This window comes from Caretta caretta, chromosome 2 (genome assembly GCF_965140235.1).
Source record: "Caretta caretta isolate rCarCar2 chromosome 2, rCarCar1.hap1, whole genome shotgun sequence".
NCBI classification, from domain to species: Eukaryota; Metazoa; Chordata; order Testudines; family Cheloniidae; genus Caretta; species Caretta caretta.
Window position 1 is genome coordinate 148,302,921 of NC_134207.1, and position 20,418 is coordinate 148,323,338.

The 20,418-nt window shown below is 40.2% G+C and overlaps 1 protein-coding gene across 2 annotated transcripts in view; it reads right to left on the reverse strand.

Moving 5' to 3' along the window:
* The window catches only part of CLPTM1L (CLPTM1 like), a 115,305-nt gene that overhangs the window by 90,859 nt on the left and 4,028 nt on the right, over positions 1 to 20,418 (reverse strand). For both annotated transcript variants that reach the window (XM_048839513.2, XM_075125480.1), the window contains exons 2-5: positions 13,541 to 13,641; positions 11,306 to 11,495; positions 7,455 to 7,600; positions 2,550 to 2,628 (exon numbers count right to left, since the gene is read on the reverse strand). In XM_048839513.2, coding sequence (XP_048695470.1) covers positions 2,550 to 2,628; positions 7,455 to 7,600; positions 11,306 to 11,495; positions 13,541 to 13,641 — 516 coding nt within the window. The remainder of the gene's footprint in view (positions 1 to 2,549; positions 2,629 to 7,454; positions 7,601 to 11,305; positions 11,496 to 13,540; positions 13,642 to 20,418) is intronic.

Sequence of the window (20,418 nt, forward strand, 5' to 3'; positions counted from 1 at the left end):
TGAAACAGACCAGAGTTCCTGAAGATGCGAGTGTCATGTACCTTTCCCACCAGCTGATGTTGGTGAAACATCCCTTGTGATCCACCAGTGCTTGTAGCACCATTGAAAAGTACCCCTTGCAGTTTATGTACTCGCCGGCTTGGTGCTCCGGTGCCAAGATAGGGATATGGGTTCTGTCTATTGCCCCACCACAGTTAGGGAATCCCATTGCAGCAAAGCCATCCACTATGACCTGCACATTTCCCAGAGTCACTACCCTTGATATCAGCAGATCTTTGATTGCGTTGGCTACGTGCATCACAGCAACCCCCACAATAGATTTGCCCACTCCAAATTGATTCCCGACTGGCCGGTAGCTGTCTGGCGTTGCAAACTTTCACAGGGCTATTGCCACTAGCTTCTCAACTGTGAGGGCTGCTCTCATCTTGGTATTCTTGTGCTTCAGGGCAGGGGAAAGAAGTCACAAAGTTCCATGAAAGTGCCCTTACGCATGTGAAAGTTTCGCAACCACTGGGAATCGTCCCAGACCTGCAACACTATGCGGTCCCACCAGTCTGTGCTCGTTTCCTGGGCCCAGAATCGGTGTTCCACGGCATGAACCTGCCCCATTAGCACCATGATGCCCACATTGCCAGGGCCCATGCTTTGAGATATGTCTGTGTCCATGTTCTGATCACTCACGTGACCGCGCTGACGTCGCCTTCTCGCCCGGTATCGCTTTGCCAGGTTCTGGTGCTGCATATACTGCTGGATAATGCGTGTGGTGTTTAATGTGCTCCTAATTGCCAAAGTGATCTGAGCGGGCTTCATGCTTGCCGTGGTATGGCGTCTGCACAGAAAAAAGGCGCGGAACGATTTTCTGCCGTTGCCCTGACGGAGGGAGGGGCGACTGACGAATTACAGGGAATTAAAAACAACATAGGGGGTGGCTTTGCAAGAAACTGAATGGCCCCCTCAAGGATAGAATTCAAAACCTCAAGGATAGAACTCAAAACTGGGTTTAGCAAGCCATTTATTTCACAGAGGGAAAGAGAGAGGGAGGAGAAAATGAATACAAAACAAATCTGGTCTATTTCTTGTTTTGAGCCACTTAGAATCATAGAATATCAGGGTTGGAAGGGACCTCAGAAGGTCATCTAGTCCAACCCCCTGCTCGAAGCAGGACCAATTCCCAGTTAAATCATCCCAGCCAGGGCTTTGTCAAGCCTGACCTTAAAAACCTCTAAGGAAGGAGATTCTACCACCTCCCTAGGTAACGCATTCCACTTCATCTATCTTTATACATCTTGCTGGCAGCAGACTGTGCAGTACGACCGCTAGCCATCATCATCTCCTGGGTGCTTGGCAGAAGACAGTGCAGTATGACGACTAGCCATCGTCTTCTGCTGGCTGGAGATTAAAAGACAGTGCACTGCCGGTCGGACTGAATCGCCACGAGACGAAACTTAAGAGAAATGACCTGGCTGAGTCACTCCCATGTTTGCCCAGGCGCCCAATTAAAAGAGCACCCAGGACTACGTCGATGACGGCTACCAGTCATATTGCACTGTCTGCTGCCAAAAGGCAATTAACTGCTGCTGTGTAGCAATGCAGTACCAGGTCTGCCAGCACTCAGGAGACATACGGTGACGGTAAGCTGAGCGGGCTCCATGCTTGCCATGGTATGGCGGCTGCACAGGTAACTCAAGAAAAAAGGTGCAAAACGATTGCCTACCCTTGCTTTCACGGAGGGAGGGAGGGAGGGAATGGGGGCCTGACAATATGTACCCAGAACCACCCGCGACAATGTTTTAGCCCCATCAGGCACTGGGATTTGTACCCAGAATTCAAATGGGCGGCGGAGACTGCAGGAACTGTGGGATAGCCATCCACAGTGCAACGCTCCGGAAGTCGACAGTTGCCTCAGTACCGTGGACACACTCCGCCGACTACGTGCACTTAGAGCATTTGTGTGGGGACACACACAATCAACTGTATGAAAACGCTTTCTACAAAACTGACTTCTATAAATTCGACCTAATTTCGTAGTGTAGACATACCCTAAATTAGACCTACTAAGGTAACCGTGGTTAGTACCAGGTGACTGCAACGAAGGGCCTGGTCTGAGAATGGAAGGGTCATGTAATTCCACCCTAAATCAGAGGCACCAGCTACAGGCTTGAGACCTACTGAAGGTGCTCAAAGAGACCAGGAATCATAGAAGATTAGGGTTGGAAGAGACTTCAGGAGGTCATCTAGTCCAACCCCCTGCTCAAAGCAGGAGATGCAGCCAGCCTGGTAACCAGCGTGTATCTTAACTCGGAGTTTTTCTGGTTTAGCCAATTAGCACATTCTGAAAGAACACCCTTAATTCTGCATTAATGAACTTTTTGGGTATTTAATCAAAATCCAATCTGAATATTAGATTAGCAACATATTAGCTGTGTCCACTGTGAATTTCTGTGAGGTGGGCTGCTGTAATGGAAACAAGGACAAACAATTACAGCAGTACTAGAGATTTCCATAAAACTGTAGTTCAAAATTTAGTGAAAAGGCATGTTGTTACTCACCATTAAATCTTTCACTCTGTTGCTTAGCTGATCAATAAATAATATTGGAAGGTAATGCACAGTCTTCCCCAACTGAACCCTATGATGTTCAAACATGGATTTTATGATTACATTACTCCACAAAAAAAAATTTTCTAATCATATTAGTGCACAAAAAAGATAAATTTCTGGAATCAATTATATATAGTTTCACACATATTTAACTTTAATGTGTGTCATGAAAATTTCTATACTGGACCCCTTTGCCCTATCAGAGTAGTATATTTGGTGCAAATGAGAATTCATCCTTTTCAGTTCACTTTTTGTAGTTTCAACTTCAAGGTTAGCAATACAGAAAGACAGGATAAGTGAAGAGTTCAAGATACATATGCTATATAAAGGATAGAGAACGAAAGAAACAAAAGGTGGGTAAAACTAACATTTGAAATTGGTAGTGAGGTATCTACAGCATGCAGGAGTGATCACCAGACATTACAATGTCTGGTGAAGACAAGAAACTGCATCCCAGTAATAAGAGACTGGGGATTACCCATATTTGAAATGTACTTGATTGTAAAAAAATAAGTTTGTCTAATTGCACTGGTTTCATAGTTTTTCACAGCATTCCTCACCACGGATTTGAATACCTCTAAGAGAGAGAAAAGGTGGATGAGGTAATACCTTTTACTGGACTTTCTATTGGTAAGAGAGAAAGTTTTGAGCTACACAGAGCTCTTCTTCAGGTCAAAATAAGAGCTCTGTGTAACTCAAAACCTTGTCTTTTTCAACAACAGAAGTGGGTCCAATAAAAGCTATTGCTTACCTTGTCTCTTTAATATCCTGGGACCAACACAGCTACAACTACACTATAAATCACAAATATTGGTGAAGTCCCTATGCCTTGTAAACACTAGGAAAAATTGCATGTATAATTAGTCACTGGGGCAGCTCCACTGGCATAAGTAATAGTGGGAGACAAACCATACACAAGGCACAGGCCTATTTACTACGTGGTCATCTAAACAGAGAAGGTCTAGATGACATGGTGGTAAAAAACCCAGTACCATGTCAAGACTACAGCTTCCACCATTGCCAGTAGAATTGTAGTAGTGGACCCATGCCTGTCCAAACTTTGCCAGAGTAAATACAGCTATACTGAACACAATGGGAGTACTTGCGGAATAGAGCACTATTCAAAGTATGAGTGACAGAACCAGGCCCAAGTGACGTACCCCAGTCACACAGGAAGCCAAAGGCAGAGTTGGGAATAGAATCTAAAACTCTGGAGTCCCCATCTATTGGCCTAACCCCAAGACCATCTTGACTCTTTAGTACATTGAATGGGTGCTGCTGATACCCAATGAAGAACTATCCTGCACTTGCAATTTATGTAGATTTTAAGCATCTGTAAGACCAAGGACATAGTTGCCTTCTTCTAGAAGAGACAGTTGACTCCAGATCATTGTTTCCCTCCCACCAGATAGAAACTGAACTATCTGAGGAAATAGCCATAATAAAACATCTTCCACCTTTCAATTGGTGACACAGCCTCAATGGCACTTTTTTCAATAGGAAACAATTTTATGCAGCACTTCAGATTATTCTCACACTGATGGTAGGGACAATTTTAAAGATATTCTGGTGCAAAACCACAGCTCAGTGCACAATGGCAGTCACAAAGACCACAGGGTATTTGCTTCTGAATACAATCTTACTAAAAATAACTGAAATTATAATGCATCATTGTGACCCAAGCATCCCTGCATTCACACCAACACATTATTGCAATATTTGTACAAAATATGCTTTCTGAAGTACCATATGAAGGCTGGGTACTAATATTATTGTAAAATGCATGTGTTAACATTGTATGTGAAGATAGGAATTCTCTGTACAATGTTACTAAAACTTGTTTAATGTCAGACAGCTGAGCTTAGGTAAAGGCGATAAACCGGTCTGTCTCAGACAAAGGAATGTGGGTTTACCTCAATTTACATATTAGCAATAAATAAAGCCATCAAGCTAAACCAGGAGGGTTAACCTGGCCCTTAACTCAAAAGACAGAGAATTAGCATGGCTCCTGCACCCTAGAGAGAGACACGAAACAATTTCCAGGAAGCCTTTCTGACTTGTAAAATCAAGGCAATCCCTTTAGGGATATAAGGAACAGAAAGAACCTCCATCTTAATCTTTCACCTTAGGAGACAAAGAAACTAAGCAATTTGATCTCTGTGATGGGTCCTGGCCACGCCTACCAATAAAAAAAGCTGGAAAGGAGACTGTGGGTAAAAGAAACTACCTGGGACAAAGACTATCTTGCTAGACTAAGTTTTAGACTTTTAGATGTGCGTTTCCACTTTTATTTTCTTGTAACCATTTCTACCTTTATCTCTTTTACTTAGTAACACCCGATCTATGCCCATGTTAATAAACTTGTTTTACTTTTAGTATAAACCAATTAGTGATCTGTTTGAAGTGAAGGGTGTATTTAACTAAATTAATAAGCTCTGATGTACTGACCAACAGAGCAGCAAATTTTAATTACCCTCTGTGAATGCACCATGGTAGCAGCTGTGCACTGCAGAGAAACATCTCTCAGGAGACTGGGGGCTGGAGCGCACAGATTGCTACCTTCTAATTTTTGAAAACCAGACCTCTCTGCCCCACCTCTTCCCCCTGAGGCCTCCCCGCCCGCCCCACTTCTTCCCCCAAGGGTACCATCCCTGCCCTGCCTTTTCCCTCGAGGCCTTATCCCCCACTCGCTCCTCTCCTCCTCCCCCTTCCTTGTCACTTGACCCTCTCCACCTCCCTCTGCTGTGGGGCTGGAGCTGCAGTTTGACGTGGAGCCTGCTGCCTGCCTGGTCACAAGATGCAGACAGGAGGTGGCCCCAGCTGAGCAGAGGCTGGCCCAGGTTGATGACGCACCACCTCACCCCCACCCACACATAGTAACCAGACTTGATGTCAGGTCAGTACATCTGACTGGACAGTCCAGTCAAAAACCAGACACCTGGCAACCCGATGGTTTGGGATGGGAGAGCCTTAAGAAGTTTTCTGGTGAGGAAGACGGATTACTGTGGCAGGCAGCTGACCAGTCTTGTTGCTAGCAAAGCTAACTCTTGCTGAGGCAGAGAGTTTATATAGTGCTCACAGCTCTGGATATCCCCAGCAGCATGTTACAATCATAAATCAACAGCACATTTAAGGAACACTCATTTATTATCTTCCCATCTCAAAACAGATGTAGCACAAAGGTGCAGAGAAAATGCCTGAGCATGCAAAAATCTACCATATGAGACATTATTTTATTTTTTAAAATTATGAATATTTTGTTTTGAGAGGAGCTGTATAAGTAAAGAATTAGATTGATGTTAACCTTTCAGGGCATTAAATGCCAAATGGTTTCTGTGCAACCTTAATTCTGCCCCCTTGTAGAAATTATGATCCAATTTTAACTATACAATCACATGCTAACATTCCTGACTCATGCCCTGTGTATTGTTCTGACACAGAAACCTAGTGACAAACAACTGACCTAAAACTTGACTAACTCACTACACTATACAGGTCTTGCAGGATATTTATCCATGAAGAACAGCATATAAGAAAGCTACAGAAAGCTCATAACTTGCAAAGATTTATAATCATTGCAATATGTACATAAGGGTAACAAATAAGGAATAGTATAATTATGTTAAAATTATGCTTTATGGACTCTGAATGGAAGTGAGTCACCAGGGGACATTTCTTGGTGATGGCCCATTCAAACAGGAGGGAATTCACGGTCACTCTGTCCTGCTTAGCTGGTGATGAGATACAAGGATCAATGGTCTAGCCTTGCTCCATCCAAGACTTTCAATAGAAAACTATCCGAGACAAATGCAAACAATCAAAATCACTTGGAGATAAAAAAGGAACATTACAACAGTCAGGGAATCACACTACCTATGAATAAATACAAGAGATTGCTTCAGAATAACAGAGAGTGGGGGGGAGGGGGGGAAGCACTGTGTCTCCATTCACTGAGGAGACATCTTGAGAGCAGGGATGTTCTCATGAAAAATTGGACCCTGGCTCCTGTGAAGCCAGCCACCACTGCAATAGACTGAATTGTGCAGTGGGGTGGAGGGACCTACTTTATTAGATAGGAAAGGAAACTATTAATAAACATTGACCCAGGTTCTCTTTTTATGATTTTGTTTTAAATTGTAACTACTAGAAATGAGAAGGTGATGGAAACAAATAGAAATTCTTTTCTTTCTTATAATCAAACAGAAGGTTTATTTAATTGTTCATGAGTCCTATGTGATTTTACAGGAGCAGTGATTTAAAGGAAAACTGGGATACACTGCACCTTTGGGAGCAGAAGATTTGGGATTTCTGTGAGTAGCCAGTCTTGAGGCTGGAGCTGTTCAAAGGGACTGAGGTATTGGAGTGCATGTATTGTTAGCCTGCAAGGCAGATAGAGTTTGCATAGCTCACAGGAGCGTGCTTGAGTGGCTGAAAGGCTGGTGGTGGTCCGGCAATGACACCCCACCACCGTACACAAGACTCTCTCTTGCTGGAGGTGAAACCCCTGAAAACCATCACAATTGTTTAATCTTTGCACTGAATGAGATATGTTTCTATGGAAACAGGATGTGATCATGCAATTAAAGAATATATCATATATAAGCACAAGGGGGCCACAATTAAGATGTGGTGCAATCTTGGGTCAAAGTGTAAGGGCTACTACTATTTAAATATTGCTCATTGTGATTGCTGAAGTTTAAGTCTGATGTTAAAATATCCATTTCCCAACAATGAGTTCTGTGATTTTAAACTATACAACTTTAATGTTTCACTCAGAGGTTATTTAAAAGGAGAAATTAGTCCTATAAACTGAATATCTCTAAGTCTAAGAAAACAAAATCTTTGTAAACTTACATCTTCATGTATCGGTGAACATCAGCAGGGAGAGAGGATCCATCAAAAACAAAATCTTCCACCATAACATTTAGAGTCAACCTTGACCTCCAGTGTGAGACAGGTTCATCTAAGGCATTGGTCTGTTTCTTTTCTGCTTCTATTTGCTTTTAAATAAAAAGGAAACAAGAATAATGCTGTACACATTAAATGCAAATTTTAGGGGAAAAAAAAACAATAAAAGTCACTTGAGCCCTGGATTACAATTAGCTACACCAGAAACATGAACATGTGGAAAATTAGCATTAGTTCAGCTTGGACCAGACATCATATCAATATTTTTCTAACTGTGCTGGAATGAATCCTGTGCCTATTGCTATTTGAAACTAAAACTGAAAAACATATATGCTTAGAAAAGAGGAAATACTGTACAACTCTGATTCAAGATAAACTTTTAAAAATTTGAAGCCAGTTCAGAAAAAACTGACTTTCTGATTACTCTCCATGCCCCATTTGAAACAGCCAGAACACTGACATCTGCTTGCTCTATATAAGGATTTGGGATCGTGGGGGTAACACTACTTGCACTGAGTTTGTGCTGTCTCAACACCACGGGGTCTTTGATATTTGTAAAAAGATCTCAGCTTCCATTAGGAAAGAAAAAAATCTGATCACTTGTTAACAAGCAACTAAGACTTCAGAACTGGGTGTGTGTGTCCCCCGCCCGCCACAAAAAAGATAACCAATATTCCGGCTGATTTTTCATTCTCTCAAGTAAATTAAAGAGAGACAGTTGCCATTCCACTCGTTTTGCTTTGGATCTTTATGCAAGACTCTCAGTCCTTCCTCCATTAATGCTTTCTTTTTTTGTTGTTGAATACTTGCTACGATTTGTTTTCTTCTTGGCCCACTTTCAAGCCCGTGAACAGCAGACTAACGGAGCTGGAAAGAGTCTACACTTTGGCTAGGTCACTAACATCTGAATCAAGTTCTGGATTTTGCTTTGCTACACGTGTGGAATTGCTTAGATGAAGTTCATTGTGCAAAATCCACATGGCTGCTATTGCAATGCTACAGGTCAAAACAAATTCCCACCAAAATCAATACATCCTTAAAAGATGTATTGCTTTCTGGCCTGACCCAGAAGTTCAAACACACCATCGCCAAGTGTAGGGGTTTTTTGTTTGTTTGTTTTTTTAACATAATGGCCAGGATTGTCTTTCATGCTGTAAGTTTCAGTACGGTATATTTTAGCTTTTGCAAAGACTCCCTGTTCAAAAAGGACTTCAATCACAAGTGCATTTTAAGTCCATCATGAAACACACTGTACCCACAAAACATGCCTGTCCTTTTTCCTTAAGAACAATAACTCAGGCGGTTGAACATGGACGGCGGGTATAATAGGCCAGGGGAGGCTAAGCCTCCCCAAACAGGATATTGCACTCCTCCTTTTGGGGGCGTGCTGGCCTGCCACCTTTACAGCACTGCCGCTGAAAGGGTGCTTGGGCCGTGGCCCCATCTGCACTGTTCCTCTTCCCCTGAGGCACTGCCCTCACTCTGCCTCTTCCCTGAAGTCCCTCCCCACCTGCCACTCATGCCTCTCCAGTGCGAGCGGCAGGGGGCCACCACTGGGGGACGGGGCAAAGTGGCGCTAGCGGCGGGCAGGGGAGGGGGCGAAGAGTAGCTATAAACTGGTATCCGTGGAGCTGCAGGGCTCTACAGGGAATCATGGCAGTGAAAGCATCAGCATCACAGGTTGCTGCTCCCAGGAACCAGCATCCCACACCAGCAGCTCCTTGAGCGTGGCTGTACTGCCCATAGCTCTGCCCTCTAGGGCGGGCACAAGGCTAACCGGCAGCTGTTCCCTGTTGCACTACTGTGTGCAACTGGCTTGCACGCTCTTGGACAGGAGTCCCTTCCATGCAGCGCTCTGCATCTCTTGCCCGGAGGTGTGCGAACCGCTTGCACACATTACTCAACCAGGGACAGCTGCTGGTGAGCCTGGTGCCCACCCCAGTGGCCAGGGCTGGGGATAGTACAGCCACGCCAGAGAAGCTGCCCATGCAGGAGCTGGCTAGGATTGCCAGGCATCCGGTTTTTGACTGGAATACCTGGTCAAAAAGGGACCCTGGCAGCTCTAGTCAGCACCGCCAACCGGGCCATTAGAAGTCCGGTTGGCAGTGCAGCTGGGGCCCAGGGTTAAGGCAGGCTCCCTCTCATATGGTACATATGTCCAAATAGCTTGAAGGTATCAGTAAGAACTTGTTTTGTGGATTTACCCAGTAAAATTTGAAAATATTTTTCAAAATTACAGTGACGTTCTCCTTGGTTATAGCTGGCAAGGTTCACAACAACAACATGGGGAGTATCTTGCCTAAAGTAACCCTGTACGCAATTAGAACAGCCCATATTCACTGCTAAAACCATCTACAATCAGGCCAGCCAGTTCTAATTTGATGAATTCAGCCTTAATCCCCACAACTTCTGAAGGTATTTTTAGTTCCTGTGTGATGTCTCCCACTGTACCAGATTCCAAGTCTTCCACATTAAAGAGAATGATATTTCCAACACTTCACAAATCTCATTTACACCAACTCATTCATGGTTCTGCCAGCAAGCACAGTAATAAACCTAGCTTTCTGAGACTCTTCCTTACAGATCTTGTAAGTGCCTCTATAACATTTCAGTTCAGTTTGATTTAAGATTAAAAGGCTCTTTCCAGCCTGCAAAGTATTCAAAACTTTATATGATCAGTAAACATGATTTGAATTTTAAATCAGGATTAAGCTAAGTGTCAAACTTTTGAATCTACTACAAAGTATAATAGTAGATTAAACTCACTTGCCGATGCAAATTTCGGTATCCCTCTTAAAATCAGATGTGATATACAGAAACAGCTGTTAAATTTACAGTAAGTATTGCTATACAGCTTACTTTGGCTTAGTTTGAAAATTAACTGTGTTACTTGCTTTCTGGCAAAAATAACTGCCTTTGAACTACTTGACTGTAGCTGAAAACACCCAGGCCTACTCTCTCCCCTCCCCACACATTTCTAATCACAGCACTAACATTCAAAAAGAGGATCAGCAAAGTTCTGCTCCTCCGTTCCAGTTCCTTCTGCTAAAGCAGTGGTTCTTAACCGTATCTATACCGTGACCTCATGTTACGGTAAACAGTTTCAGGATTCCCCTGTCCCCGTTCACAGAGAAAGGAAAAAAGGAAAGGTGTTTACAATCACCACGAATCTATTTGCAACCAAGTTGAGAACTCTCATCCTATGGCAGAGTTTCTCAAACTTTTCACATTGGCGACCCCTTATTCACAATCAAATTTGCACAATCACCCCCTTACATTTACTACAAAAGTAAAAAAATCCAATTTTAAGAACAAGCCTATACAATTTGAACACTCAATCTTTCAAAAAATACTTGATCTTGAAAGGTAAAGGTGTGTGAGGAGTGAGGGAGTGAGATTTTCTTTGCTTTTAGACTGTAATAAAATTTTCAAAGTCTTACAATCTCTAATTGCTTTTTGTGACACCCCATTCCCCCAGTCGTCAAGCTGATTAACAATGTCCAAAGGTGTTACCTGTATTGCTGATGTCAACTAGATCCATCCTCCGCCCTTTTGAGTCCCTTCTGCTCTGATCAGCCCTCCTTCTTCTGCCCACTCCTCTCTGACTGACCTAAATAATATTTTCTAGTTCATACATGTTACCCCGCACCTGCCCTTACTATTTTAAAAAGTCATTTGATATTTTATTTAGTTTTTTTTCGTTTAAGAAACCTACTTTATGTCTATCTTGACATGATAAGAAAGATGTTTTCACATACTCTTTTTATGCCTTTTTACCATCAAGGAAAAAAGCCTACCTGGGTGGTGGATTCTCCAGTGATAAGATTAACTTCTTCTGGTTTAGGGACCATGTATGTTGTCAGAGGACTTACTATATGCACCTGTTTGCCATCGTGCCAAGGTAAAATGCCAGCATGGTGAAGAAATATGTATGCATAGAGTGTGCCATTATTTCGAGTTTTCTTTGGTACAGACACATTGACTGTTCTAAAATACAAAATACAAATTATAAAATAGCATAGTGATGTCAATTATAAATACAGAGTTCTTGTAACTTTTAAATGCTATATTAGAACTTGCTTTAAAAAAGTATTTAGAAAGGGTGAACCAAAAAAATGAATTTCATCATCATGTAACAAACAAATCTTCAGCAAAATGTATTCAGTTTAAATCACTAACTTATCTGTTGGCAAGTACTTAGTGACAATGAAATTCCTTTTCAACCATGGTAAATTACAAACACAGAACTCTGGAAAGAGTGTAGCAAGAAAAAGCACGTTTTCATTTTGTATGAGCTGTGAATACTTAATTTTTCTTTTCTTTGACAAGCTATAAAATTTTGCTATAAAATTACTCCCAATTACTACTGAAGTTGTATGGCTTAAAGTGCCACACAACATAATCATTATAAAAAGTGACAGCGAATTACGAACTAATTTGAAGTTCTAAACAATTCAATGTATTGTCAAGCTACTCTATCTCACTTCTTCAGATTCCCCAAGAACGAATTTTAAATATTTCTGTAACTTTGTCAGTGTCAGACAATGAAGCTTTCAACTCAGAGTAATAGTAATATCAGTGTGTTTAAATGCAGAAAATCTATTCTTGCTTTATCTTGGATTACATAGTCCCAGCTGTATTTCTGTTAATTCTACCGGAGACTAGCTCTGCACTGAATACTTCTATGGACCACAGAACCAAGTTACATCACAGTAAAGGAAACATATTTACTACCCATCTGAGCTGAAGCATAATATGACCAGAGATATAGGCTTTCCAATTAGCGGAGTTACAAGAAAAAAAATTGAAAACCTAGCAGAATCTGATATAGACAGCCTGCAAAATGGCAGGGTGTTTGCAGTTTTTTTGTTTTTTTTTTTAATTAAAAAGTGAAATAGGTTCTTTTAAACTAATGATTTGAAGTGGAATATTAACATAGTTCTAGAAAATTTAAATATAAAAAATTCATAACATTTTAAGTCATAAAAGCGTGATTCTGCTCTGGAATAAAAAGGACATCTTCCTAGTTCATTGACGTTCCCTCATAAGCATACAGAGTCTTACCTGTACTTCAGCAACAAAGAATTAGTTTATATTACTCTGTTAGAAATGCAGAGCTAACACAGACATGGAAAAGTGAGTTGGTGATGTGCAAGCTAAAAACATAGCTTGACTTTCAGATTCTAGGCAAAGTTTGAAACACCAGCTGTTGCAAAGTCACCTGACATGTAAACTGAACAGATATGATACAGAAGTTATCGAAGGACATACCTGGATTTGCATTTCAATTTTAGTCACTATTCAGAGTAGAGCTATACTTTAAGGCATCTTGTAAAATATTTACTTAAGTTGCTGGAAACAGTTGTTTTAAATACTGGCAGCACAATCCAAACTATCCAAGTACCTTAAACATTTGGTACATTATAGACCACTGAATCTGCACAGTATAGTTAAAGAGACATTAAAGTTGGTAAAACTTGAGGTCCAGAGCAGGGGACTAGGCTACAAGGTTCCCAGACTGTAATAAAGGCAAAATAAATAAAACGAATACATGAAGCCCATCAGTGGGGCCAGAGTGGATTATATTTCTTCCTTTCCCTTTATTTTTAAATGAATTGGAGATGTCAAGAGATTATAAAATATTAAGGTATTATAAAAATGAAAAACTAATATACAGTCAAAAACAAGATGAGTTTCAAACTGCCATTGATACAACATTGTTTGAAATACATGTATTTCCAGTACAGCAGCACTTCATTCTCAACTTTAGACTAAATTTGCAATAAGGCCTGACATTTTGACAGACTTAAAATTAAAACTTGTATTTACTATTATTTTCTTTTAAATAAAGCCTGAATTTCTATATGTTGTACACTGCCTTAGCTTTGATAGTGGAAAATCCAAACAGAGTGAAAACACTGTATTGTATGGTAGATCTACCTTAATTTACTGGCACTAACATGCATCACATACCTATTAGATACAATAATTTTGTAGGAATGCTAAAGAACTTCATAATAATAATACTTTACCTTTCAAATCTGGACTCAATATCAAAATCCTCCACATTCAATATCAGATCTATATTATTCTCAGCACCAATGTTTGACCGTGTGGTAGTGTATACACTTAACTGAAATAAAAAGGATAAAACAATCAGTGCATGGACAAAGAACTGTTTGTTCCATGCTAGTAAGGGCATGTTCCATCTCTCTAACAAAGCTGTCCTAAGTTCGCCCATATCAGGTGGCATAATCATCATCACAGGAAAATAAAGAAGGGAAGAGACCTGATCCACTGAGAAAAATAAATTATAAAACATTTCCAAATAAATATACATATGACTTGACCACCACTGATCATTTCAGGAATAATACAAGAATACCAGCAAAATATCTGTGGGGAAGAGAGGCTAGAAATTGCATACATACCATACAATAAAACATTAACAACTTTTTGGAAGTTTTTTTTTTTTTTAAGGTGACAAAAACAAATACTGTCACCTTCTAAAGAGGGATCCTATTAGCAAGAAAAACGGCTAAGACGGACCGATGCATAGGGCCTAGGGCAGTTGTTTTCAAACTTTTTTTCTGGAGACCCAGTTGAAGAAACCCACAACCCAGCGGAGCTGGGGATGAGGGGTTTCAGTGTAGGAGGGGCTCTTGAGGGGCTCAGGGCTGGAGCAGGGGTTTGGGATGCAGGAGGGGGTCAGGGCTCTGAGCTGGGAGTGCAGGCTATGGGGTGGGGCCAGGGATGAGGGGTCTGGAGTGCAGGAAGGGGCTCTGCGTTTTGGGGGGGCTCATGGCTAGGGCAGGGGGTTGGGGTGTGGGAGGGGGTCAGGGCTCTGGGCTGGGAGTGCAGGCTCTGGGGTGTGGATGAGGGGTTTGGGGTGCAGGGCTCTAGGTTTGTGGGGCTTCAGGGCTGGTGCAGGGGATTTGGGCACGGGCTTACCTCAGGCGACTCCTGGTCAGTGGCGGTGCTAAGGCAGTCTTCCTGTCTGTCCTGGCATCGCAGACCGCACCCCAGAAACAGCCAATGGAAACTTCCGGGGCGCAGCATGGTGTCGGAACAGGTAGAGACTAGCCTGCCTTAGCCGGCCAGCACCGGCAACGGACTTTTAACGGCCCTGTTGGCGGAGCTGACCAGAGCTGCCGCGACCCAGTGCCTTATATTTCACGACCAAGTACTGGGTTGCGACCCGCAGTTTGAAAACCACAGGCCGAGGGGCAGTCCTCTGGGAGGACCAGACAGATGCCTTCTCCCCCAAATTGAAAGGCATTTCACATTAAATCAGGTGAATTATCAGACTGTGCACCACTTACTGCTGCTATAGGTGAAATATAGAGCCTACTACAGCTAACAGTTACTCCATTAGTCAAGTGTTAGAGGTCTGTGCTGTTGATCTAAAGGTTCCAACCCTTCTGGACTCCATGGTTCCATCTGATTTTTTTTTCTAGATTGCTTTTTTAAAAAATTGGGAAACAACAAAACACATTTAAAGAAAAAGAAGGTTGCAAAATTAAACACACTAAATTTAAGAAATGCCAGAATTAATGTTGCCTGTGCATCTTTAATTCAGTCCCCCTGTGCTTGTGTATGCACTATGATACAATCTTAAATCACATGATCACATGCTACTTTTTCTATAGAAGAATAAGACTAATAACCCAGCTCTAATATATTACTTTTCATCAATAGCTTTCAAAGCACTTTACAAAGGATGCCAGTAACATTATCCATATTTACTGAGGGGGAAACTGAGCCACAGAGAGCTGAAGTGACTTGCCCAAGGTCACCCAACAAGCCAAGTGCAGAGAGAGAAAGAGAACATGGGTTTCCTGAATACAAGTCCAGTGCTCTAAGCATAAGGCCACACTGACTCCCCAGAACCCTTTTCTCATTCTGTACACAGGTTGGACTATGCTCAAGGAATGAATGAGGGCTTTGTAGCAAATGAAGTTATCATCTTGTGAATAAATTGAACAACGGTCTTGTCAAGCTTGAACGAAATAAAAAAATTGCAAACGTTAGGCCTCAAACTTCCATATACTTCAAAATGTAAGCCTTGCAAAAATAAAGCTTACGCTTGTGGTCAGGACACGCTGCTACCAGATAGCAATATCTGCTGACTCCTGTGTACTTATTAACCCCAAATTACCACAATCAAGATCTAATTGGCTACTGAAAATAAATAAGCCTCAATTATACGAACAACTAACAATTGGACATAAAAATTAAATAGTAGTTCTTGCTTATTTTATATGGACACCACTTAACCTCATTACATCTGTGTTGGGTGGTGGGAAGTAGCATACATCCCGGGGTGAATTAGGTCCCCGAAGCGTGCCTCCTTCTTCCTTCATCTCTGCAGGGTGTTAGAAGTGGGATTGTAAAATCCGGGATGAGGGGACGCAGTCAGACACTTAACCCGTCTGCCCTGAGACCCGTAAGCCTCTAAAGACTCTGCGACATAGTTCACCTTTTATGCCATTGTGCCATCCCTTTGATCTACAGTGATAATGTCAGTGTCAGCATAAGTTATAAAAATTGTCTTATGCTGGGGTTTATCTTGTCACTGTGAATTTACAATTCTCCCCAGGTATTAAGTTCTGTGGCAGGTCCACGACTGTATGGTTTTACTTCCCCCCATGGTATTTGATGATTAGCTAAATGAGTTTATGGTCCGATCCAGAATTAATTTCCACCTGGATTTTTTCTCGCCTTTGTTTTTTGTTTGCTGTTGGAGTGATTTGTTATCTTCCTTAAAATGTAAAGTATTGCAAACTATAACCATGGCCGCTAAATGGTTAAGACAACATGCCACAAAATTGGTAGGACAAGTAACAGTAACAAGGAAGGAGTTACAAAAAAAAATCAAAAGAAGCTACACAGCCCTGGAATGCTCCCACCCACCTTGCAGGATGGCAAGCAGCCCAAAGACAGCCATCACAAGAACAGAATAAAACACTGAAAACAGCTGCAAGGAACCTACAAAAAATACACGTGCCATCCCCTATTATAAATATTTTTGGTAAACAACAGGCTTCAGGTAGCTACCCTTGTGCCTGAAAAATGGGGACAGAAATGGAAAAAGGTGGCCCTAGCAAAATTAAAAGATGAAACTGAGTCCGCTGCATTGCAACCACCACCATATAATAAAAGCCAGGTTCTTGTTAAACTTAAACTGAGACCTAGATTGGTGCCTGTCAGAATGGAACAAGTAAGTGCACAAATGGAAAAAGTAGCACACAATACTTTCACTGAATTGGTAAATCAAATGAAGGAAAAAATGGAACAGTTCACAGAGCACATTAGGAGACAGGAGCTGCAACTCAATCCCAGGGAAGTGAATAAAAAAGAATTTCAAAGTAAAAAACCAAAATTAAGTGGGTTAACACCTAAAATTGATGCATTAAGATATGGAGTTGCCCCAAAACAGTTAACTACAGCAAAAAAGAGCACTCCTGCCATCCATTTGGCATGCACACAAAAGCAACAGACACTGGGGGAACATTCAGGTTTTACGAGAGCATGTAACTACCTCCACTCTCCTCTCAAAGACAGGATAAAAACCAGGGGTACAGTTCCCAACTGCGCAGGTTCCCAACTATTTTGACCCACGGAACCACACTCCGCACTCAGATCTAAAAATATAACCTTCTTTCTAAAATATTTTTACATACTGTTTAAGTTTTGTCCTTTATATGCTTTCTCAGTTCGCTAAACTCACTGCTGCTGCCTGTACTTTCATCTCCCTACCTTCCTAGGTTGCTCTTCACCCCCCCCCCACTTCCCCCGCCTCTCCTCACTTTGGAGGTTTCTGTAAAAACTATAGATTTTAACTTTTAAAACAAAAAGAGACAGTCAAAGGAAAAAGCAATTGAAAACAAAACAAAAAGAGAAAACAAGGTAAAAACTTTACATAAATCCAGTAAATCAATCATTTTAACCCTTCAGGAATGCAACAGCTGGAATTATTCCTAATTTTCTTAAAGATATGGTTGCCAAATGCAAAAATGCACACTTTTCTTATTTCCATATAGCAAAGTTTTAAAATAATGTTAAATATGAAGTAATAAAAAATGCCTTAAGTTACTAAATTAATACAGCAAAGTTTGCAAGTAATAATATGATTTTTTATAAATTTTTATTAAAAGTTTTAAACAACAAGGTAATAACTTGCTTATTTAGATGTTTAACCCTTTTGTTTATTTTGTATTTTTGTTTGCCTTATTTTGTATAAATAGAATTCTGGTACCATTTGTTTTAATTGTAAGTTTGTCCTGTGTGTCATGTGTGTTGTATATCACGTGACTATTTTTTATTATTTTTATCTTGTTGCAACAAAAGTCAATTTTATACCCTTTTAAAAATATATGTATATGTGGTACCACACTATTTTAAGATCATGGTTGGGGTATAATCATAGCATTATTAGCACCAATTTTTTGTGCAAAGTTCAAAAAGGTTTCAGTTTCAACTATATGTACATATATTTCTGTCTCAACAAATAATGCAATTGCAAACAAAAGAATTCTCTTTTATCAACCACAGTTTCTGTTTTGTTTTTTAATTTTTTTTAAAATTTGTTATTCAAAGAAAATATTTAAGGGGAAACCTCAACATTAAGGTAAAAATAACACTAACAAAATGTCAATTTCTTGTGTGGACTTTTTATAAACTTATTTGCACTTTTGAACATAGTTATAAGAATGTGATAGCAAAAATGTTTTAAAATAACAATTTATGGATAAAGTTAACCAAATAATTTCAACAGGTTTTCACCTTTGACTCCCAAACATAACAAAGCATCATAAAAGTTTAATACCCTCAAAGTATTTGCATTGACCTATATTTAAAATTTATTTTGGTTTAATTTTATAAGCTTTTCTTTAGTTATGTTATGTTAATGGGAAGCAATAGAATCATAGAATATCAGGGTTGGAAGGGACCCCAGAAGGTCATCTAGTCCAACCCCCTGCTCGAAGCAGGACCAAATCCCAGTTAAATCATCCCAGCCAGGGCTTTGTCAAGCCTGACTTTAAAAACCTCTAAGGAAGGAGATTCTACCACCTCCCTAGGTAACGCATTCCAGTGTTTCACCACCCTCTTAGTGAAAAAGTTTTTCCTAATATCCAATCTAAACCTCCCCCACTGCAACTTGAGACCATTACTCCTCGTTCTGTCATCTGCTACCATTGCGAACAGTCTAGAGCCATAGTTGTTAAAGTTTGTGCTTCTAAACAGTTAACAAGAGTGAAGTTGGTATCACAAGAAAATTAACTCTAAAAGGCTTGTTAAAATTATGTTATTGACTCTTTTGCTGAAACAAAATGTTCAGCAAGGGAAAGCAATACACCTTCACATGGAAGTTTGTGAGCATTTATTTTAGCCGTTAAGAATTACATTTAGTATAAATATTAGTAATGCACCTCAAATGAAAATGAATGTCTATACAATTGCAAAAAGTATAGCTTGTGTTATAAAAGACTTGGTCCCTATTACATTGTAAACACATTAAATTAATCTGTGTATTAAATTTGGGTTACTAAAAAAAGTGTAAAAAACAACAAAAAGAAAAAACAACCTTTATTATGTTAACTAACTAGCTATTTAAGTTGCATCCCACAGACTAAAGACACCAGAAGGTATCACACCACAAAAATACCACCAGATGGTATCAGTATACAGTGAAGAAATCCCCAATCATCAAAAAAAGAAAAATGAAGTGCTTTATAAATAAAAGACTGGTCAAATACACCTCTATCTACTATGTATGGACAATTAAGTTAACAATCAGCTAAAAACCACTCGCTGAACCAGGATAAATTGTCATTTAATTTCAACTTGGTTATTCTGTAAAAACAACTGTATTATTGCTGTACTACTATATTATTGCTGTACAACATTTACAACGTGCATAACCTTGCTCAACTGTTGAATCAGCAACAAATAAATGGCAGCAAACAACATAAAGGCAAGGAAAAAAACAGATTAGTAAAGAAATTAAGTTACACAGCAACTACAAATTGGGTAAACAAATTCCTAGTTAGTACCGTTCATAATTTGGGTTACTAACACTGCATCCTAACTAAGGCACATGTTATTCAAAACAACATGTTCAGTGCCTGCCCTATCAATTTTGTTCAGTGTCTGGGTACCAATACTAATCCTGACACAGCAATATTTGAGAAATTGGTTACTGTCCATTCAGTAGTTTTTGTGAAAAATAACATCCATAAAAACAACTGGATCAATGGCAACTACTGGTGTATCACGGGGCAATGCAATCCATGGAACAAAGAAGCTAGCAGTTCCTATTTCCTGCACAGTGAAGCTTACCAAAGGATGACAACCAGCAGTAAGGGTAATCAGTAACATAAATGGACAGTACTGTTGTCACTACTCCAAATTTTTGTTTTATTTCTCATATACATAGCACTGTGGAACACATTATCACAATCCCTATTTCAGTATTTCAAAACACTCAGCCTACTAATACTAATGATATAAATGGTTACTGTAATTGCCCTAATAAAAGTGGGTTGCTATCTGCAGTACCACAAGGACCAAACTACAACAACAAATTGAAAAAAAATTGTTATGCTTGAATATAAAGTGCTGTTATATGTATACATACATACTATACATATATGCTTACATACACTACAAATATCTGTGCCATATCCATATTATGCATATATACTAATGATTTGGAAGTGCCTCTAAGGCTCAATCATACTATTACATTCCTCAGTCTAAGTCCTGGACCTAACATTCCCAGACCCATATATTCTTCTGGGATTGGTAGTCTGTTTTACCATACTTATTGCTGGAGCCTTAATATTTGCTTATATTCGCTATCTGTCCCGTTATAACGGAGTATACACAAGTGAATGTTATTGTTCCA